Source organism: Phascolarctos cinereus, unplaced genomic scaffold, assembly GCF_003287225.1.
Source record: "Phascolarctos cinereus isolate Bilbo 61053 unplaced genomic scaffold, phaCin_HiC Scaffold_4;HRSCAF=312, whole genome shotgun sequence".
Taxonomy (NCBI): Eukaryota; Metazoa; Chordata; class Mammalia; order Diprotodontia; family Phascolarctidae; genus Phascolarctos; species Phascolarctos cinereus.
In genome coordinates, this window is record NW_027555847.1 from 66,679,995 (window position 1) to 66,696,711 (window position 16,717).

Sequence of the window (16,717 nt, forward strand, 5' to 3'; positions counted from 1 at the left end):
TGCACATTTTTTTGTGTCCGTAAGTTTGGCAATGTCTCCTTGTTAAGCAGAATGCATGCTCTGGTTCAGCTAGGTTATCACAAACCCTCTTTAAGCATCTGAGGAAGTCTTATTTATTCTTCCTCGAAGGAATTGGCAATTCTTTAAAACAGGTTAAGTAACTTATGTTTCAATACCTATAGGACTGAGAATCTGTGTCTTAAAAAGGTGCTGTGCTTTCTGCATTTTTTACATGTTTTTTTTTCCCCCTCTGGGTCTGTATCTTCTTTCATTACACGACTAATATGGTAATATGTTTTGCATGATTGAATATGTATAACCTATATCAAATTGCTTACTGTCTCAGGGAGGAGGGTGGTGAGGGAAAGAAAGAAAAAATTTGAAACTTAAAATTTACAAAAAATGTTAAAAATTGTCTTTACCTGTAACTGGAGAAAAATAATTTTTAAAAAGGTGCTGTGGTTATCCTTGAATTAATGATATCCCTTCACCATTCTACTGACTCACATATGTTGGTTGGTAAGCCTCTTTTCAGGAATCCAAGACAACCACTGACCTGTCTTGGATTTGGGGCAGGCAGTAAGTGTGATTCATTCCATAGAACTGTCATTTCTGAGATGTGCATCGCGGAGAGTGATGCTCAATCTCAGCCTTCCTTCTTCCAAACGGTGAGTACAAGCCTTATCACAGGAGCGAGCATGACTGTCTGCTTAGTGTCAGTTATCTGCTGGGGGCCAGTTTCCATTGCACATCAAACAAATTAAGCATCAAGAGTGCATTGGACTGAACTCATTACATAGAGTTAATGATTATTGACTCTTCTCTTCTAAACACTTGCATTTCTTTCTCAGCGTTTTACAGGAAACCAGATAGCAAAGATTTTCAAGGAGAATCCCGATGCCTACTCACAAACCGAGGTTGGTTCAACGTCCATGTCTTTTATTGAAAGGCACTAATGAAAACCCTTCTGTCGTGTGTATCTTTAGAAAAAAACGCATGCCAAACATAGGCGCTAAAAATAGTCGCTTGCAGAAATGAAAATGCTATTTAGTGGCTAATAGCACATCCTCTGTATAACTTGTCTTCATTTCCACAAGCATTGTTAAAGCAGTTACTATTTAGTGCCGGGCTGGGATCTGCGGATACACAGACAGAAAAGGAAACAGCCCCCTGTCCTCAAAGAATTGACTTTCTATGTTGTATGGCGAAGGAGACTAGAGAAGTTGTAAAATTCAACAACATTTTGCAGTTATGTCCAATGATTATGATTACAGAGCCGTTTTGTAGACATGACCTCACTTGATCCAAACAATTCTGTGACATATATACATGATGTCACCATCAAGGTCATGGAAGACCCATACTTGAACTTTTCTACATCCAGCATACTCTTCTCCACCCATCATAGGTGTTGGCTTTGTTACCCAGAGTAGGGCAGTTGTGACAATACCACATCTGGAGATCTGGGGTCCTGTTCTTTTTATATTATGATAATGAGCTTGAAGAGACCCTGGAGGGGTTCTTAATCTGGGCTCCATGGACCCTCCAAAAGGTCCATGGATTGATTTCAGTGGGTCTAAGAACTTGGGTGAGAAAAAAATGACCTCTTAATTTTGATATAACCGGGTTGGTTTTTTTGTAGTTTCTTTTGTAATTTCTTTTGTTTTATACATTAAAAATAATTTCTCAAATGAAAAAAAATTATTCTAAAAAGTCATCCAAAGGCTTCAGCTGAACTCCAGAGGGGCCCATGAACAAAAAAGTGAACAGCTTCTGATCTAGTCTAACTCTTTCATTTTAGGGATGAAGAAACTGAGGCCCAGAGAACCCTTTGCTCAAAGTCACACAGGCAGTAAGTGGCAGAGCAGAGATTCACATCCAGGTCATCTCCAAATCCAGCCATTTTTCCAATGTACCATTTAGGCTTCATTCATGTTACTTATTCTTATGAATGGCCCATCAATGCCCATCATGAGGCAGTTAGGTGCCACGGTAAATACAGTGCTAGATCTGGAGTCAGGAAGGACTTGCGTTCAAATCTGGCTTCGGACACTCACTAGCTGTATCACTCTGAACAAATCAATTAACCTCTGTTGGCCTTGGTTTCCTCAACTGCAAAATGGGGATAATATTAGCACTATTTCCTAGGATTATTGAAAAGACCAAATAATATAATATTTTTAAAGCCAATTTGCCTGGCACATAGTAGGCACTTTATAAATTCTCCTTTCCTTTTCCTTTTCCTTTCCCCTTTCCTCCCCTTCCTTCCCCTCCCCTCCCTTCTCACTGGATAGGGCCATCTCAGTTAGCTCTTCATTGAAAGCTTTAAAGAAACTACGTCTTGAACCTCCAAAAACCTTATCCACACCCTTCCTCACTGTGGTGTAGACAAAGCCAGAAGCACAGCTAAACTGCTAGACCTGCAGTAGCTAAAATCAGGCACTTAAAAGTTGCATATGAATCAGCTCAACACATCTCCTAGTTATTTTGATCTCTAAGTCATAATTATAAAATGATTAGCTCATTTCAAACCAAAGTGCCTTTTTAATCTTCAAAATTAACATAGAGTTTATTATTTAACTATTCAGGATGACAGACTGCTCTTCTGAATTAGTTGGTAACTTATGCTTTGGGAAAAGGTGCCTAACCTAAATTCTGTGTCTAGAGCTGAGGTGGGCTTTGTAGGGAGTAAAGGAAAGGAATACTGCTGTCTTGTCACAAATCTAGCATCCTCATAGGACCATATAGCATAGAAAGTCATTACACCAGCATTTGAAATAAAGAAGTTGTGTGTGTATGTGTGTGTGTGTGTGTGTGTGTGTGTGTGTGTGAGAGAGAGAGAGAGAGAGAGAAAGAGAGAGAGAGAGAGAGAGAGAGGAGAGAGACAGAGAGAGAAAGAGAGACAGAGACAGAGACAGAGATAGATAGATAGATAGATAGAGAAAGAGAGAGAGAGAGATTGTTACTTCTTTAGAAATTCCGCAGAAGTGATAGTGTGAATTTTGTCTCAATCAGCATTTGTTAAGTACTTGTTCTTTTCTAGTCTGTCCTAATCCCTGGGGATACAAGGAAAAAAAACCAAATATAAGTTCCTGCCCTCAAGAAGTTTACATTCTAATGGAGGAGGCAACATGTAGATTGATCCGTGTAGGCAGGACTCATCTTGAGTAGATGGAAGGTAGTCTCAGAGGGAAGGTGCCAGCAGCTGGGGAGCCTGGGAAAGCTTCCTAAAGAAGGTGGCTTCCAGGGGTAGCTAGGTGGCGCCGTGGACAGAGCGCTGGCCCTGGATTCAAGAGGACCAAAGTTCAAATTTGACCTCAGACCAAACTCTTGACACTTACTGGCTGTGTGACCCTGGGCAAGTCATTTAACCCATTGCCTAGCCGAAAAAAAAAAAGGAAAAGAAAAGAAGGTGACTTCCGAGCTGAGTCTTGAAGGAAACCAGGGATCCTTAAAAGAATAAGGCAAAGAGAGAGCATCTTCTGGGCCTTGTGCAAAGTGTTTGCTCTGAATTTAGTGAATGTTCATCCTGTGTCACCAAAAGTCTCTCATTACCATATTTAAAGAGGGTTGCGATGTTGTGAAACAGGAGAGCCAACAGCCATTGAGAGATGGAAACTGATAGGAAAATCACCTTCCCTTTCTCAATAATTTGCTTTAATTGAACTTGGCAGCGTGATAAAGTCGGGAAACTGAAGGGATCGGTGCCTTTCCAGGCTTCGGAGACCTTAATGGTTTTCCTCCCAGGACTCCCTTGTCTACTGTTTGGTGTGCCTCTTGAAGTGTTCTCATCCATAAGACTAAGGGCCAGCATGGCTTGGCCTTTTGCTAAGGAGTCAAAGGTCCTTCACGTTTGAATGATGTTTGTTAAAATGTTTGTGTAAAAAAACAATAAAATGTTCGCTTGTTCAAGGTGAGTCTGGTGGTGAGCCGCCCTTCATTGTGTTGTTTCTCTTACAGAGAATCGCTTTGGTTAGTAGCTTTGCAGCTTCCCTTTTCCTTGGGTCCTACACACCCATCGATTACAGTGATGGTAAGTGGGTCTGTTGTCTGTGAGAATGCATGTTTTGTGTTGTATTGCGTGTGTTAAGTATGCTTTGTGTGCTCAGACTACCTATGTGTAATGTATTATGGCATTCACGTGTCTGATTTTATGGGTACAAGGATGTCTGTGTAATAATATGTCAGAGGCCTTGGTAGAGGAGGGTGGGCACCACTGATGTGCAGATTTCTTTTAGTTTTTTGTTGTAGTTTATATCTGGCTGATTTGAAAGGATGGAAGTGTTTAAATTCATAATCCTCTTGAATTTCCAATGTACAAGCTAGAAGTTTTTTCAAATGCTAATTTTATGTAGGGGGTTCAGTATCTCACACTGTATTCATTGGTACCCACCCTGAAGGCTGTACTATGCCCTGATCAGATCACACAGGGAAGAGATATTGCACTCAGGTCTGGTGCTGCATTTTAGGAAGGACGCTGATAAGGTGGCCAGTGGACATAAAAGGAAAACCAGGATAGAGAAGGGCCTCAAGATCATGATTGGCTGAAGGAACTAGAGGTGTTTGGCCTGGAGGACATCATGTCAGAGTGGACGTGATGGCTGCATTCAAGTATTTAAAAGCTTGCCATATACAATAGGAAGTGTACTTGGTTGGAGATGTCCTTGGTGGAATAGGCTGCTTTGGAAGGTAGAAGGTTTCTCTTTACTACAGATCTTTGAGCCGAAGTGGAATTCACACTTATCTGGGAGGATGTGAAGGGAATTCTTGTGTAGGTATATCTTGGGTTGGATACACTCTGATTTCTCTTCCAACTCTGAGACTCTGGGCTTTTATGTTACATTGGAGACCAGGGAGTTGTCCATCTTTTTAGCTGGACTGTGTTTTTAGTTCATACTGGAGTCAGGGGGGACAGAGCCCCAACTAATTTACCCTAGAGTCTAACCTGAGTTTCTTCTGTGAGGTACCTGTTTTTAAATAATGGGAGGGGAAGGGGCAAGAGAAAGCAAAAAAGAAGACATAGAAAATGTATCCTATACAGTCATAGTATTATCATTGATGAGCAAGGTGACCCAGAGTGTGGAAGAACTATTGCATCCTTATTCCTAGAAGCTATGACTCAATTAATTTAGCGCAAGATGGTGTTGCTTTTTTTAGCTTTCACATCACACTGATAACTCATATTGAGCTTATACTACACTAACTACCCCCACCCAGATCTTTTTTTCAGATAACCAACTATCAAACCATGGCTCCCCCATCTTGTATTTGTGAAATTGATTGTTTTGACACTTACTTCTATTGCATTTCATCTTTTTAGATCTAACCTATTGTTCTAGCCTGTCAAAATCTTTCTGGATCTTCATTCTGTCATCTAGCGTGTTAGCTATCCTTCCCTGCTTTGCCTCATCTGTAAATCTTATAGGCATGCCTTCTATTCCTTTAGCTGCTAAATCATTGTTTAAAATGCTAAACAGCACAGGGCCAATCCTGGATCTTGGGCACTTGCAGGAGACCATCTTCCAAGCTGATGTTCCAACATTAATGACTGTTTCTTAAACCTGAACAGTCAGCTAGTTCTGCACCCATGTAACCATCCTATTCATCTAACCACGACACTCCATCTTTTCCATAAGAATGTGATGCTTTATCAAATGCTTTGCCAAAAGCTAGGGAAAGTCTTAACAGCATTCCTCTGACAGATAAGTTTATTAACCTTGTTAAAAAAGGAAATAAGGTTTGGCATGACCTTTTCTTGTTAAAGCTATGTTTGCCCATTGTGATCATTGTTTCATTTTCTGGTTGTTCATTAAGCATTTTAAAAATTGAGCACTTTAGAATTTTGCCAGGAATCAAAGTCAAGTTTGCTGTCAGATCTGAGCAGGCAGGGGCTTTGTCTTATCTAAGCTTTTTATCTCTCCCATATCTGGCAGAGTGCTTTGAACAGAATCGGTGCTTCATAAATGTTTGTTGAATTGAATGTACTCGTACATGCTGTAAATTATTAATCAGCAGTGATGGGGGAAAATGTCTGCTATGTGCAAAGCTCTGTGAGAGGTGTTAGTAACTAGAGGAAAGGTATAAAAGATAGCTTCTGCCTTAAAGAGGCTTATCATCTAATAGAGAAGGTTCCAACTTCGTGTACTGCGCTAGCTGCCTTCCTAGTTGGCTCTCTACAGGCAGCCAGGTGGCACAGTGGATAGAGTGCTGGGTCTGGAGTCAGGAAAAGCAGAGTTCAAACCAACCTCAGACACTAGCTGTGTGACCCTGGGCAAGTCATTTCACCTCTATCTCAGTTTCCTCAATTGTAAATGGAGATAATGACAGTACTTACCTCCCAGGGATGTGAGATTGCAAAGAGGTAATATTTGCAAAGTGCTTAGCACAGTGTCTAACACATAGTAGGTGCTGGACAAATGCTTATTCCCTCTCATCCTCTCTCAGTGTGCCTCGAGGCTCTTCAGATATAGGAGACAATTATTCATGCGTTCCTTCATTCAATAGCTATTTGTTCACTATTTATTGTTATGCACAAGCCAGCGTTCTAGACATTGAGGCTGCAGAGATAGAACTTTCCTTGAAGAGATTACAGTTGAGTGTGGGAGATGAACCACCCAACTATGGTACTAGACAGCCTGTACAGTAAGTGCGATAGAAGTTTAGAAATAATCAAGAAAGGCTTCATGGAGAAGTTTGCATTTGAACTGGATCTTGAAGAATGGGTCAGACTTTGAAAGATGGGGGATGAGAGGCAAGGGGCGCTTCAGGAAGGGGAGCAAAGGATCTCAGCATAAGCAGAGTATTGAGAAAGTGTAAATAAAATATATTCATCAAATAGTGAATTATTCTGAGGGTTTGGGGGAATCCAGGAGCTACATTTTGGGGACTTTGAGAAGATCTCTAACTTTGTTCACTTTAGCATTGCTGGGACCTGTTGAAGATTTTTCATTAATATACCACATGTGTGTGGTATATTTACTGTATGTAAGTATGTAAGTACATGTATGTATGGTTCCCTTGTCCTATCACTGATCATACCTTGTAATCATACCTTGTAAAACCCCAGGGTTGGATTATTCCCATTGTTGACTTCTGTATTCCTAAATTGAACTACAGGAAGTTACAAAATTATTTGTGTATACACATTTATATACACACATCTATATATATATATATACACAATTCATTTATACACACATATGCAATGCATATACATGTGTGCAAATGCACTTACGCATGCATACACATGTACATACATATGTGCATTTGTGAATAATCCTTCCCTGGAGTAGGCTCAATCTCTGAGCTGTTAACTCTGTCCTCAAGCCCTACCCATCTCCTCCTATTATTTTCATTGGCTTGGTTCAAACAGACTAACCCTCTAGGGTTTCTGTGGGTACCTGATTAAATAGAGAATCTGGCTCCCACTTACCTTTTCTGACTTACTCTTTTGATGCTTCCTGTCACGCACTCAACATTCCAGCCAAACTGACTTGTTTATGGCTCCCTTGACCAACATTCTCTGTGCTTTTGCATTGGATGTCTCTCATACCCAGAATGCTCTCCATCTCCATCATGTCTTCAAGCCCCTAATCTCCTTCCAAGTTCAGCTCAAGTGCCGCCTCTTATAGAGGCCTCATCTCATTCTTCTATTTGTATTGGACAAGTAAAGTTTGCAACTTCTGCCATGGGTGGATCCGTTCTAGGCTTGAAGCAATTTTGGAAAATAAAATACCTAAATTAACAGAACAAATACTAGAGAATTTAAGCAACCCAATTTCAGAGAAAGACCTTGAACAAGCCACAGATGAACTTCCAACGCCAGGAAAAAACCCTCCAGGACCAGATAGATTAAAAGAATTCTACCAAGGATTCAAAGAATAATTAGTCCCAATATTACATAAATTATTTGAAAAAATAGCAAAAGAAGGGATCTTAACCTAATTCCTTTTATGACAAAGATATGGTTTGGATGCATAAACCAGGAAGAATCAAGACAGAAAAAGAAAACTTTAAATTAATATCTCTAATGAACACAGATGCAAAAATTTAAAAAAAAATTAGCTAAGAGGCTTTAACAACATGTCACAAAGATTATATACTAGGAATACAGGGTTGATTTAATATTAGAAAAAACTATAAAATTAATTAACCATACTATGCAACTAGTTGGTGCAATGGATAGAGTGCTGGATCTGGACTTAGGAAGACCTAAGCCTGAATTCAAATCCTACCCAGACACTTACTAGCTTTGTGATGCTAGGCAAGCTACTTACCCTCTGCCTCAGTTTTATCACCTGTACAGCGGGGATAATAATAGCATCTACCCCTCAGGGCTGTTGTAAGGATAAAATTACATAATATTTGTAAAGTGGTTTGCAAACCTTAAAGCACTACGTAAATGCCAGCTATTATTATTGTCATATTAATAATAAAATAAACAAAATCATATATTTAAAGCATTGTATAAATGCCACCAAAGTCCTTGAGTAGCTAGATGGTGCAGTGGTTAGAGTGCTGGGTCTGGAGTCAGGAAGACCTCAGAAAGTCTGGCCTCAGACACTTCCTAGCTATGTGACCCTAGGCAAGTCATTTAACCCTGCTTGCCTCAGTTTCCTCATCTGTAAAATGAGATGGAGAAGGAAATGGCAAACCACTAGTGTCTTTGCCAAGAAAGCCCCAAATGGGGTCATAAAGGGTTGGACATGACTGAACAATGACTGAATAATGACCGAACAATAATAGATTGTTTCCTTGGAACCTGAGGCACAGACAGGTTAAATAACTTACTCCCTGTCATGGGAGTGGCTCTTGGATTTGAACTCATGGCTTGGAATTCCAGATTCAGCACTCAGTTCTTTGCAGCATGCATGGTTGGACTCCTAGCTCTGGTCTTTACTACGTGTGTGGTTGCATGCTCTTCTTATATCTGGACTGCCTGTTTCATAGCATTGTTACGAAACTCAAATGAGATTAAATAGATGAAGAGCTTTGACCTGGTGGTTACATAAATATAAGTTATTATTCTGGTCATTCTAGTTCTCTCTCTGTTTCTCTATTAATACTCCTCAGAGGACTTCAAGATAAGTCTCTAAAAAGTTCCTTCTCCTTTCGAGGAAGGTGGTGTTCTTTTATCTTTGTTTTATCACTTTATTTCAGACAGTCTTGTTGGGTAATAAGCCAAAAATTAATTTCAATTTTCCTGTGACTGCTCTTTCATTTAAAAGGCTGTGCTGTTGTAAATTGAATTGGGCCTGATTTATTTTGACTTCAGAGTACTCAGAGATAGCTTGGATTAAGTTATATGCAATATCAAAGAACAACATCTGGAATAGAAGTTATATTATTTCTGTAGCAGAGGAAAAGGAAGCCAAAAAGGTGACTGGTTTCCATTTTGAGCCATCAAAGTCACGGCTTGCTATTAGCCCAAAATCTGCTAAGTTTGATCATACTCTCTTATTGGCTTTCTGAGATCTTTCTTCATTTTGGTGGAACTTCCTATTCTGGGAGTTTGTCTCCTGTGTTTATAGGGAAAAAGGAGGATTCTGATTGCAACGTACAAAGAAATAGAAGCAATTATCTACATAACTCAGGCTGAATTCCCTGTATCCTACATTTTTTTCTCAATTAAAAAAAATTATCTTTTTAACCATTAAGTAATTTTCTTAATTTTACATTTTCCATGGTTAACTATAGCAATAATAATAATGGTAACAATGAATTCTTTTTTTAATTATATACAACAACCCTAAGAGATAAGTGATGCAAATATTTTATCTCCTAATTTTACAGCTGAAAGAACTGACTCTTGTAGAGGTAAAATAGACGATAAAGGATCATATAGGATTATATAACTTAGTGAGTCTGGAGCTAAGATTCAAACCCAAGTCTCAATTAACTCTGAGTATGGGGTTCCTTTTACCACACCACATTATCTCTCTATTAAATATAGTGCATCTCATTCAATCAGCACTCAAGGCAGATATTCTACCTTTATCTTATTCCTTATTATATTTTTAATATTGTACAAGTAGGTAGAAGGCAGAGATGATCTGCCAGTCTTCCCATCATCCTCCAGTCTCATTGTGGAGCTGCTTTGGGCTCCTAACACTTTGGGCTCCTAACTCCCAACTCCTAATATATCCTATATTCATAATATGTAATATTTATAATATTATATGATAATGTTCTACATTTATTATGTGAAGAAATGGTACTGATGTTTCAGAAGGCAAAGAGTAGCTGGGATTGACCACAAACATCAATAAGGCATTCATGCTAGAAATAATACAATTTTAAAGACAATCAAGAATTGATTAAAAAAAAGTGTGTGTATTTAGATATGTGCATGTATGTATATATATAAATATGTAGATACATTTGCATGTATACAGATATATTATTTTTAAATTATACACACACATACACGCACACACAAGAACAAAGCAGAAAAGATCCTGGAGGGTCCTTTCACAAAAAGCAGAAAGGCGATTGTTAAAATATCAGCAATGAGTCAGTATGTCAGCCAACTAGCACTTATTAAGTCCTTAGAGTGAGCCAGGTACTATATTAGTGCTAGGGATACAAAGAAAGGTAAAAAATAACTCGTACCCTTAAGAAGGGTACAACTAGGTTCTAATTAGTGAGAATAATGAGTCCCCTGAAGTGGTCTCATTATTTGAATTCCCACTGCATAGTTCCATTGGGCTGGAACCAATTACCATATTTTACATAATGATAACTTTGAATAGTGTGAATTCAAATACATGGGACCACTTCAGAGGATTCATTATTCTCTAATAAGAACCTGGCAGTACATTCCAGTGGGAGAGACAACATGTAAATAAATAGGCATGCAGAAGATATGTAGATGAAGGTAATCTGAATGGCCTCACAGAGAAAGTGGAATTTAAGCTGAGTCTTGAAGGAAGCCAGGGAAATGAAGAAGAGGAGGTGAGGGGGTAGAAGATTCTAGGCATGGGAGACAGGCAGTGCAAAGATATGAACATGGAGTATTCAGTTGTCTGAAGGATTTAAAATAGGCCAGTCTAGCTGGATTATAGAATGTATGGAGATGAAAGATTGGAAAAGTAGGAAGGGGCCAAGTTATGAAGAACTTTAAATGACAAACAGAAGACTATATATTTGAATTTGGGGGAATAGGGAGCCCCTGGAGCTTCTTGACTGGAGCTTGAGGGTGGCGACATGGTCAGCCCTATGCTTTAGGAAAACCCCTTTGGGTGATGTTTTGGAGTGGGGAGAAATTTGAGGCAGAGACACCAATTAAAAAGGTTATTGCAATAGCACAGGCAAAAGGTAATGAAGACCTGAATGAAGATGGTAGCTGTATGAGTGAAAAAATGTTATGTTCTAGAGAAGTTGTGGAAAGTAGAAATGATAAGAATTGGTAACAGACTGGCTAAGTGGAGTGAGTCTAATTAAACAGTCAAGGATGATGATCTGTGGACCTGGGTGACTGCAAGGGTGATTTCCTTGATAGTGATACGGAAATTTGGAATTAGGGACATTTGGGGAGGAAAGATAATGAGTTTTTGTTTGGGCATGTTGAGTTTTAAATACTTATGGGACAGCCAGTTTGAGATGTCCAAGAGGCAATTGGAGATGCATGACTGTATTTCAGCAGAGAGATTAGAGCTTGAGATGTGGCTGTGGGAATCATCTGAATAGTGAAGATAATTGAACCCAGAGGAGCTTATGAGATCATTGCTCTAGCAGACCACATCTTCCTGGTATTATAACTGACTAAGGGGTATAGAGAATAGAAAGTCCGTCTGTGGATATCATTAGGTGATAGAAAAAGAATGCCGATTTAGTAGGGAAAATGTACCTTTGAAGTTTCTTTTTAAACAAGGTAACAAATGCATATGTTAAAGCTGTAGAAGATGCTGTAGCAGATGGAAACTCAAAGATAACTTTGATTAAGCATCTTCTGAGTAGAAACTTCAAAGGTGCCATCAAATAGGGGAACAGGCTGCCTTAAGCTGTGTACTACAGTGATAAAGTCCTGAGCAGAATAAGAAGAGAATATAGAAACCATGGAGATTTCTAGGGTCTCCAATTTGCAGATTTTCACTGTTTCCAGGTTTCACTGTTCTAATTGCATCAAACCTCAGAAAATTACCAAGTCTCTTCAATGAATTCCAGTCATTCAAAAGTATTTGGTTTAGAGGCAGCTAGGTGGCGCAGTAGATAGCGCTTTGGCTTTGGAGTCAGGAGGATCTGGCCTCAGACATATAACACTTAACTAGCTGTGTGACCCTGGGCAAGTCACTTAACCACATTGCTGAACCAAAAAAAAAAGCATTTGGCTTAACTAACCATTTTGGTAAAAATAACGTTGATTTAAAAATATGTTTCCCATATTAAGACATAAAATTGGATAGTAGCCCATTAAGTTCGTTCATCAGAATATTTCTCTTGAAGAAGGACCATTGTTTGATAATGAGTTGGTTCTAAAATTGAATAGAAGGAAAAGAGCAAGCTGGGCAGCTAGGTGATGTAATGGATAGAGTGCCAGGCCTGGAGTCAGGAAAACCTGAGTTCAAATCTCGCCTCGGACACTTATGAGCTGCGTGACCCTGGGCAAGTCATTTAACTCTGTTTTCTTCAGTTTCATTATTTGTAAAATAGGCTGGAGAAGGAAATGGCAAACCACTCCAGTATTTCCGCCAAGAAAACCCCCAGTGGGGTCACAACAAGTCAGACATGAATGAATAACAACAAAATAGTGAGCTGTGTCACATTTGGGAAATTGTATAGCATTCTTAATGATTCCAAAGTGCTCCCTTATGCAAAAGTCCATCTTTTTAATTTCAATATTCTCTTGTTAATCACTATAATCTTGTAAGAATCATAATTGCAGGCAACCTCAAAGATAATAGAAAGATATATGCTGGGTGGAAGTAGGTTATAGCTGATGCTAACATATTTCAGGGGTGCCATAAAGGGGCTTATCAAGGTCATGTATGACCAGAAAAGGAGGTGGGCTGGTCATACAGCAAGGGAGCTACAGACAACTCAAGTGTGGCATTGATGCTCATGTCATATTAGCAACAACCACCAAACTAGAAAGCTCCATGAATGGTTAACAGAAAGACAGAATCTGCTGCTGAGATCCTCATGGTGTCAGATGTGCGGGCTTGTGCCTTATCTTGCTACCATGCCGTTTTGCTGCTATTTCTAAACCATACTGCCTACCCCCTCCTCATCTGCCTCCCACTGGAACTTGGATTCTGCTCCTGGGACCCTGGGCAGTGAGCTTTCATGTTCTCTTGCCTGGAACCAGGCCACCACACCCAATTCCTCATCATTTCCAAATGATACCACTGTACATAAATTTCCATCACTGCTTTCTCTCTCCCCTTTCTGTGTTCAGTCTTTCCCCATTATAATGTAAGCTTCTTGAGATCAGGGACCATCTTGCTTGCTTATACTTGTATCACCAGGCCTTAGCCACACAACCTAGCATATGGTAAGTGTTTTATAAATGCCTTTTTCATTCATTAGTTCATTCACATACTCGTTGATTTATTCAACAATATTACTCATACTGCTAACATTGGAATATTGAAATAATGAAATGTTATAACCTCAAGTTCTAATTTTCCAGTGTTATAAAGCATTTATACCTGCACAGAGATTATTCTATCCCTCCACCTAACATTTAAATAATGCACTGAGTTTCAAGCTTATGAAATTGTAACATAACCAGGTATGGCAGGGAGGGGCATAGAAACAGGTGCGAGCCAGTGAGTAAGAGGACTAGCATGGACTATTCTCATTAGATTCCTGTTTCTCCTGCTTATTACTGTGTGGAATGAGTGCCTGGGAGGCTTACACAGGATTTCATTAGGTGTGGTATGTGAATGTTTTATGAGGCAGTGTTTGACACTTTGCTGATTGTTCCTACTCAGCTGCAGCTTAGGAGGTCAAGTATCATGGGGCAGGAGAGAGTAGGGCCAACACTGCTATCAGCCTTTCTGGGAGCACTGGGAAATAGGCCCCAAAACAGGCGTTTTCTGTGAAAGTTTCTGGAAGGGCAAAGATAGACTGTTAGTTCCTCTAGAGGTACAAGATATAGAGACAAAAAGTGCATGTCAGTGACCTGCTGGTCTGTGCTATCACTGTATGCTTATTTTCTTACCTGAGATGATTACCAGTTAGATATCCTGGAAGTGTCAGCTGACATCCTTGTAAGAAGACATGAGAAAAAAAGGCTTAAGGAATGTAACTTTACCTGCTTTGTTAGAGTGCATCAAGAGTTCTTTGACAGGAAGTAAGGACTAATATAAGAAGGAAACAAAAAAAAAAACGTAAAACAAAAACTCCTAAGAACCAATCTTGAGAGATTTATGAACAGGATGAAAGAAAAGAAGAATTATTTTGGACCCATAGTTACATAATAGGCAGGAGGTAGAATATTTAGTGTAAAGGATAGTGATATTAAAATCATGAGGTCTGGGTTCAAATCTCTTCTTTGGTTGTCTTCTACTTGTGTAAACTGGTGGTTTTCATGTTTGCTGTGGTGACCATAAAAGCTAATGCAATCTTAGGTTGCATTAAGAGATCCATTGTGTCAAGAACTAGGGAGGGGATTGTTCCCCTGATCTCTGCCCTGGTCATCTGAAGCGTTATATTCAATTCTGGCACCATCTTTTAGGAAGGACACTGATAAACTGACGGCATCTAACGGAGAGCAATCAGGATGGTGAAGGAATTGGAAATCAAGTCATTTGAGGACTGATTAAAAAAACTGGCAATGTTTTACATAGAAAAAGGTAATCTTATAGGGGCACATGATAGCTGTCTTTAATTATTAGAAGGATGTCACTTGAGACAGGTATTAGGCTTTTTTCCCCTTCTGTTTGACAAGAGATGGTGCAACTAAAAGCGATGAATAGAAATTGTAATGAGATAATTTTAGCGTGGTGGTAAGGAAATACTTCCTCAGAAATAGAGTTATCCAAAAATGGAATGGGCTGCCTCAGAAGATAATATATTTCTTAGCACTGGGCATCTTCAAGCTAAGGCTGGAGGATCACCTGCTAGGTGATCCTGCAATGGACACCTGCTATGTTGTAGAAGGCATTCCTTGTTCTTTAAGTGTTTGATAACATTCATTTGTAAAACAGTCTGCACCAGGTGAACTTTTCTTTAAAATTTCATTTATAATTCACCTGATTTTCTTATTTCATATAGGTTTTTGCTCATATTTTTTCATGTAAGTTTCATAGAGGTTATATTTTTGTTCATATAGGTTACATTTTTGTAAATATCTATTCTATTTAAGTTTTCAATTTTGTTGGTCTATGATTGCATATAGCAGGTTCTGATAATTTTTATTTAGTTCTTTATTCATTGTCAATTCCCTTCTCTCATTTTGATTTTGATAATTTGGTTTTCCTCTCTTAGAAAATCAAGTTACCTAATTTATTGAGTTTATGAATGTGTTTAAAAATCAATTCTTTTAAAGCAATCAATAATTTTCTTATCAGTTTTGTTTAGCTCTTTCTTTATTTTCAAATTTTCTACTTTTGTGTATATTCAGGTGTTTTTTTTTTAAAGTTCTAGTTTTCTTTTTAAGTTACATGCTTAATTCATTGGTTTCTCTCTGTTAATAATGTTAAAATTTTTAAAAATCCTTCAAGGCTTTTCTTAGTTGCATCTCACAAATTTTGATATATTATTTAGTTGTTGACTATGTTTTCAATATAATTATTGTTTCTATTTTTATATTTATTCTTGATTTAGGATTAGGTTGATTAGTCTTTTAAGTCAATGTCCTTTTTCCTATTTTCTTTATTGATAATAATTTTTCCTATGTTATGATCTTTAAAGGATATATTTAATATGTCTAATTCTCTGCATTTGTTTATGGGTTCTTTTTGTCTTATGATCAGTTTTTCATGGTGCTATTTAAAAAAAAAGGCTTTATTCCCTGGCATAAGAATTGCATTTCTACTTGTTTACAGTACTGGTAAAGTACAATGTGTTCACTTCTCTCCCTCTGCACACATTCTAGAATTCAGAATGCCCAGATTTATCCAGTAGCTTAAATATTACTTTTCAACTGCTACTGCCTTGGCTACAAATTTTGAGTCCTTTGATTTTTGGAAAGCTGTGTGAAATGCAACCAATTAGATGTTTGGCATCAAAGACTACGTTGATGGAGTTCATTGCAACTTGATTCTTTTTAGTATCACCAATTAAATGTTCTATGTCAGTGAAGGAGCTGTAGCTTGAGGTGGTCCTGTTTCCTTATTCATTAGCAATGATCTTCATTTAAAAAAAATTATTATATTTTAATTAATTAATTAATTCTAGTTTTCAACAATTACTTCCATAGGCTTTTGAGTTTTAAATTTTCTCCCCCTCCCTCCTCACCTCCTTCCTCAAGACAGGGTGCAATCTGATATAGCCTCTACATTTACATTCCTATTAGATATAGTCATGTTTTAAAGAAGAATTAGAACTAATAGGAGGAAACACAAGAAAGAAGAAGCAAAACGAAACAGAAGAAAGAAAAAAAAGAGCAAATTGTATGCTTTGTTCTGCATTCAAACTCCATAGTTCTTTCTCTGGATGTGGATAGCATTTCCCATCATGAGACTTTTGGAGACGTCTTAGATCTTTGCATTGCTGAGAAGAGCTGTCTATCAAAGTTAGTCATTGCACAATGTGATTTATTGTGTACAAT

The 16,717-nt window shown here is 38.4% G+C and overlaps 1 protein-coding gene across 9 annotated transcripts in view; it reads left to right on the top strand.

Moving 5' to 3' along the window:
• XYLB (xylulokinase) overlaps positions 1-16,717 on the top strand; it is a 225,140-nt gene that overhangs the window by 51,432 nt on the left and 156,991 nt on the right. For all 9 annotated transcript variants that reach the window (XR_013485845.1, XR_013485843.1, XR_013485842.1 and 6 more), the window contains exons 7-8: positions 852-917; positions 3,961-4,033. Coding sequence is in view for 4 of the 9 variants with exons in the window: in XM_078152255.1 (XP_078008381.1) it covers positions 852-917; positions 3,961-4,033 (139 nt within the window). In the remaining 5 variants the exon portion in view is untranslated. The remainder of the gene's footprint in view (positions 1-851; positions 918-3,960; positions 4,034-16,717) is intronic.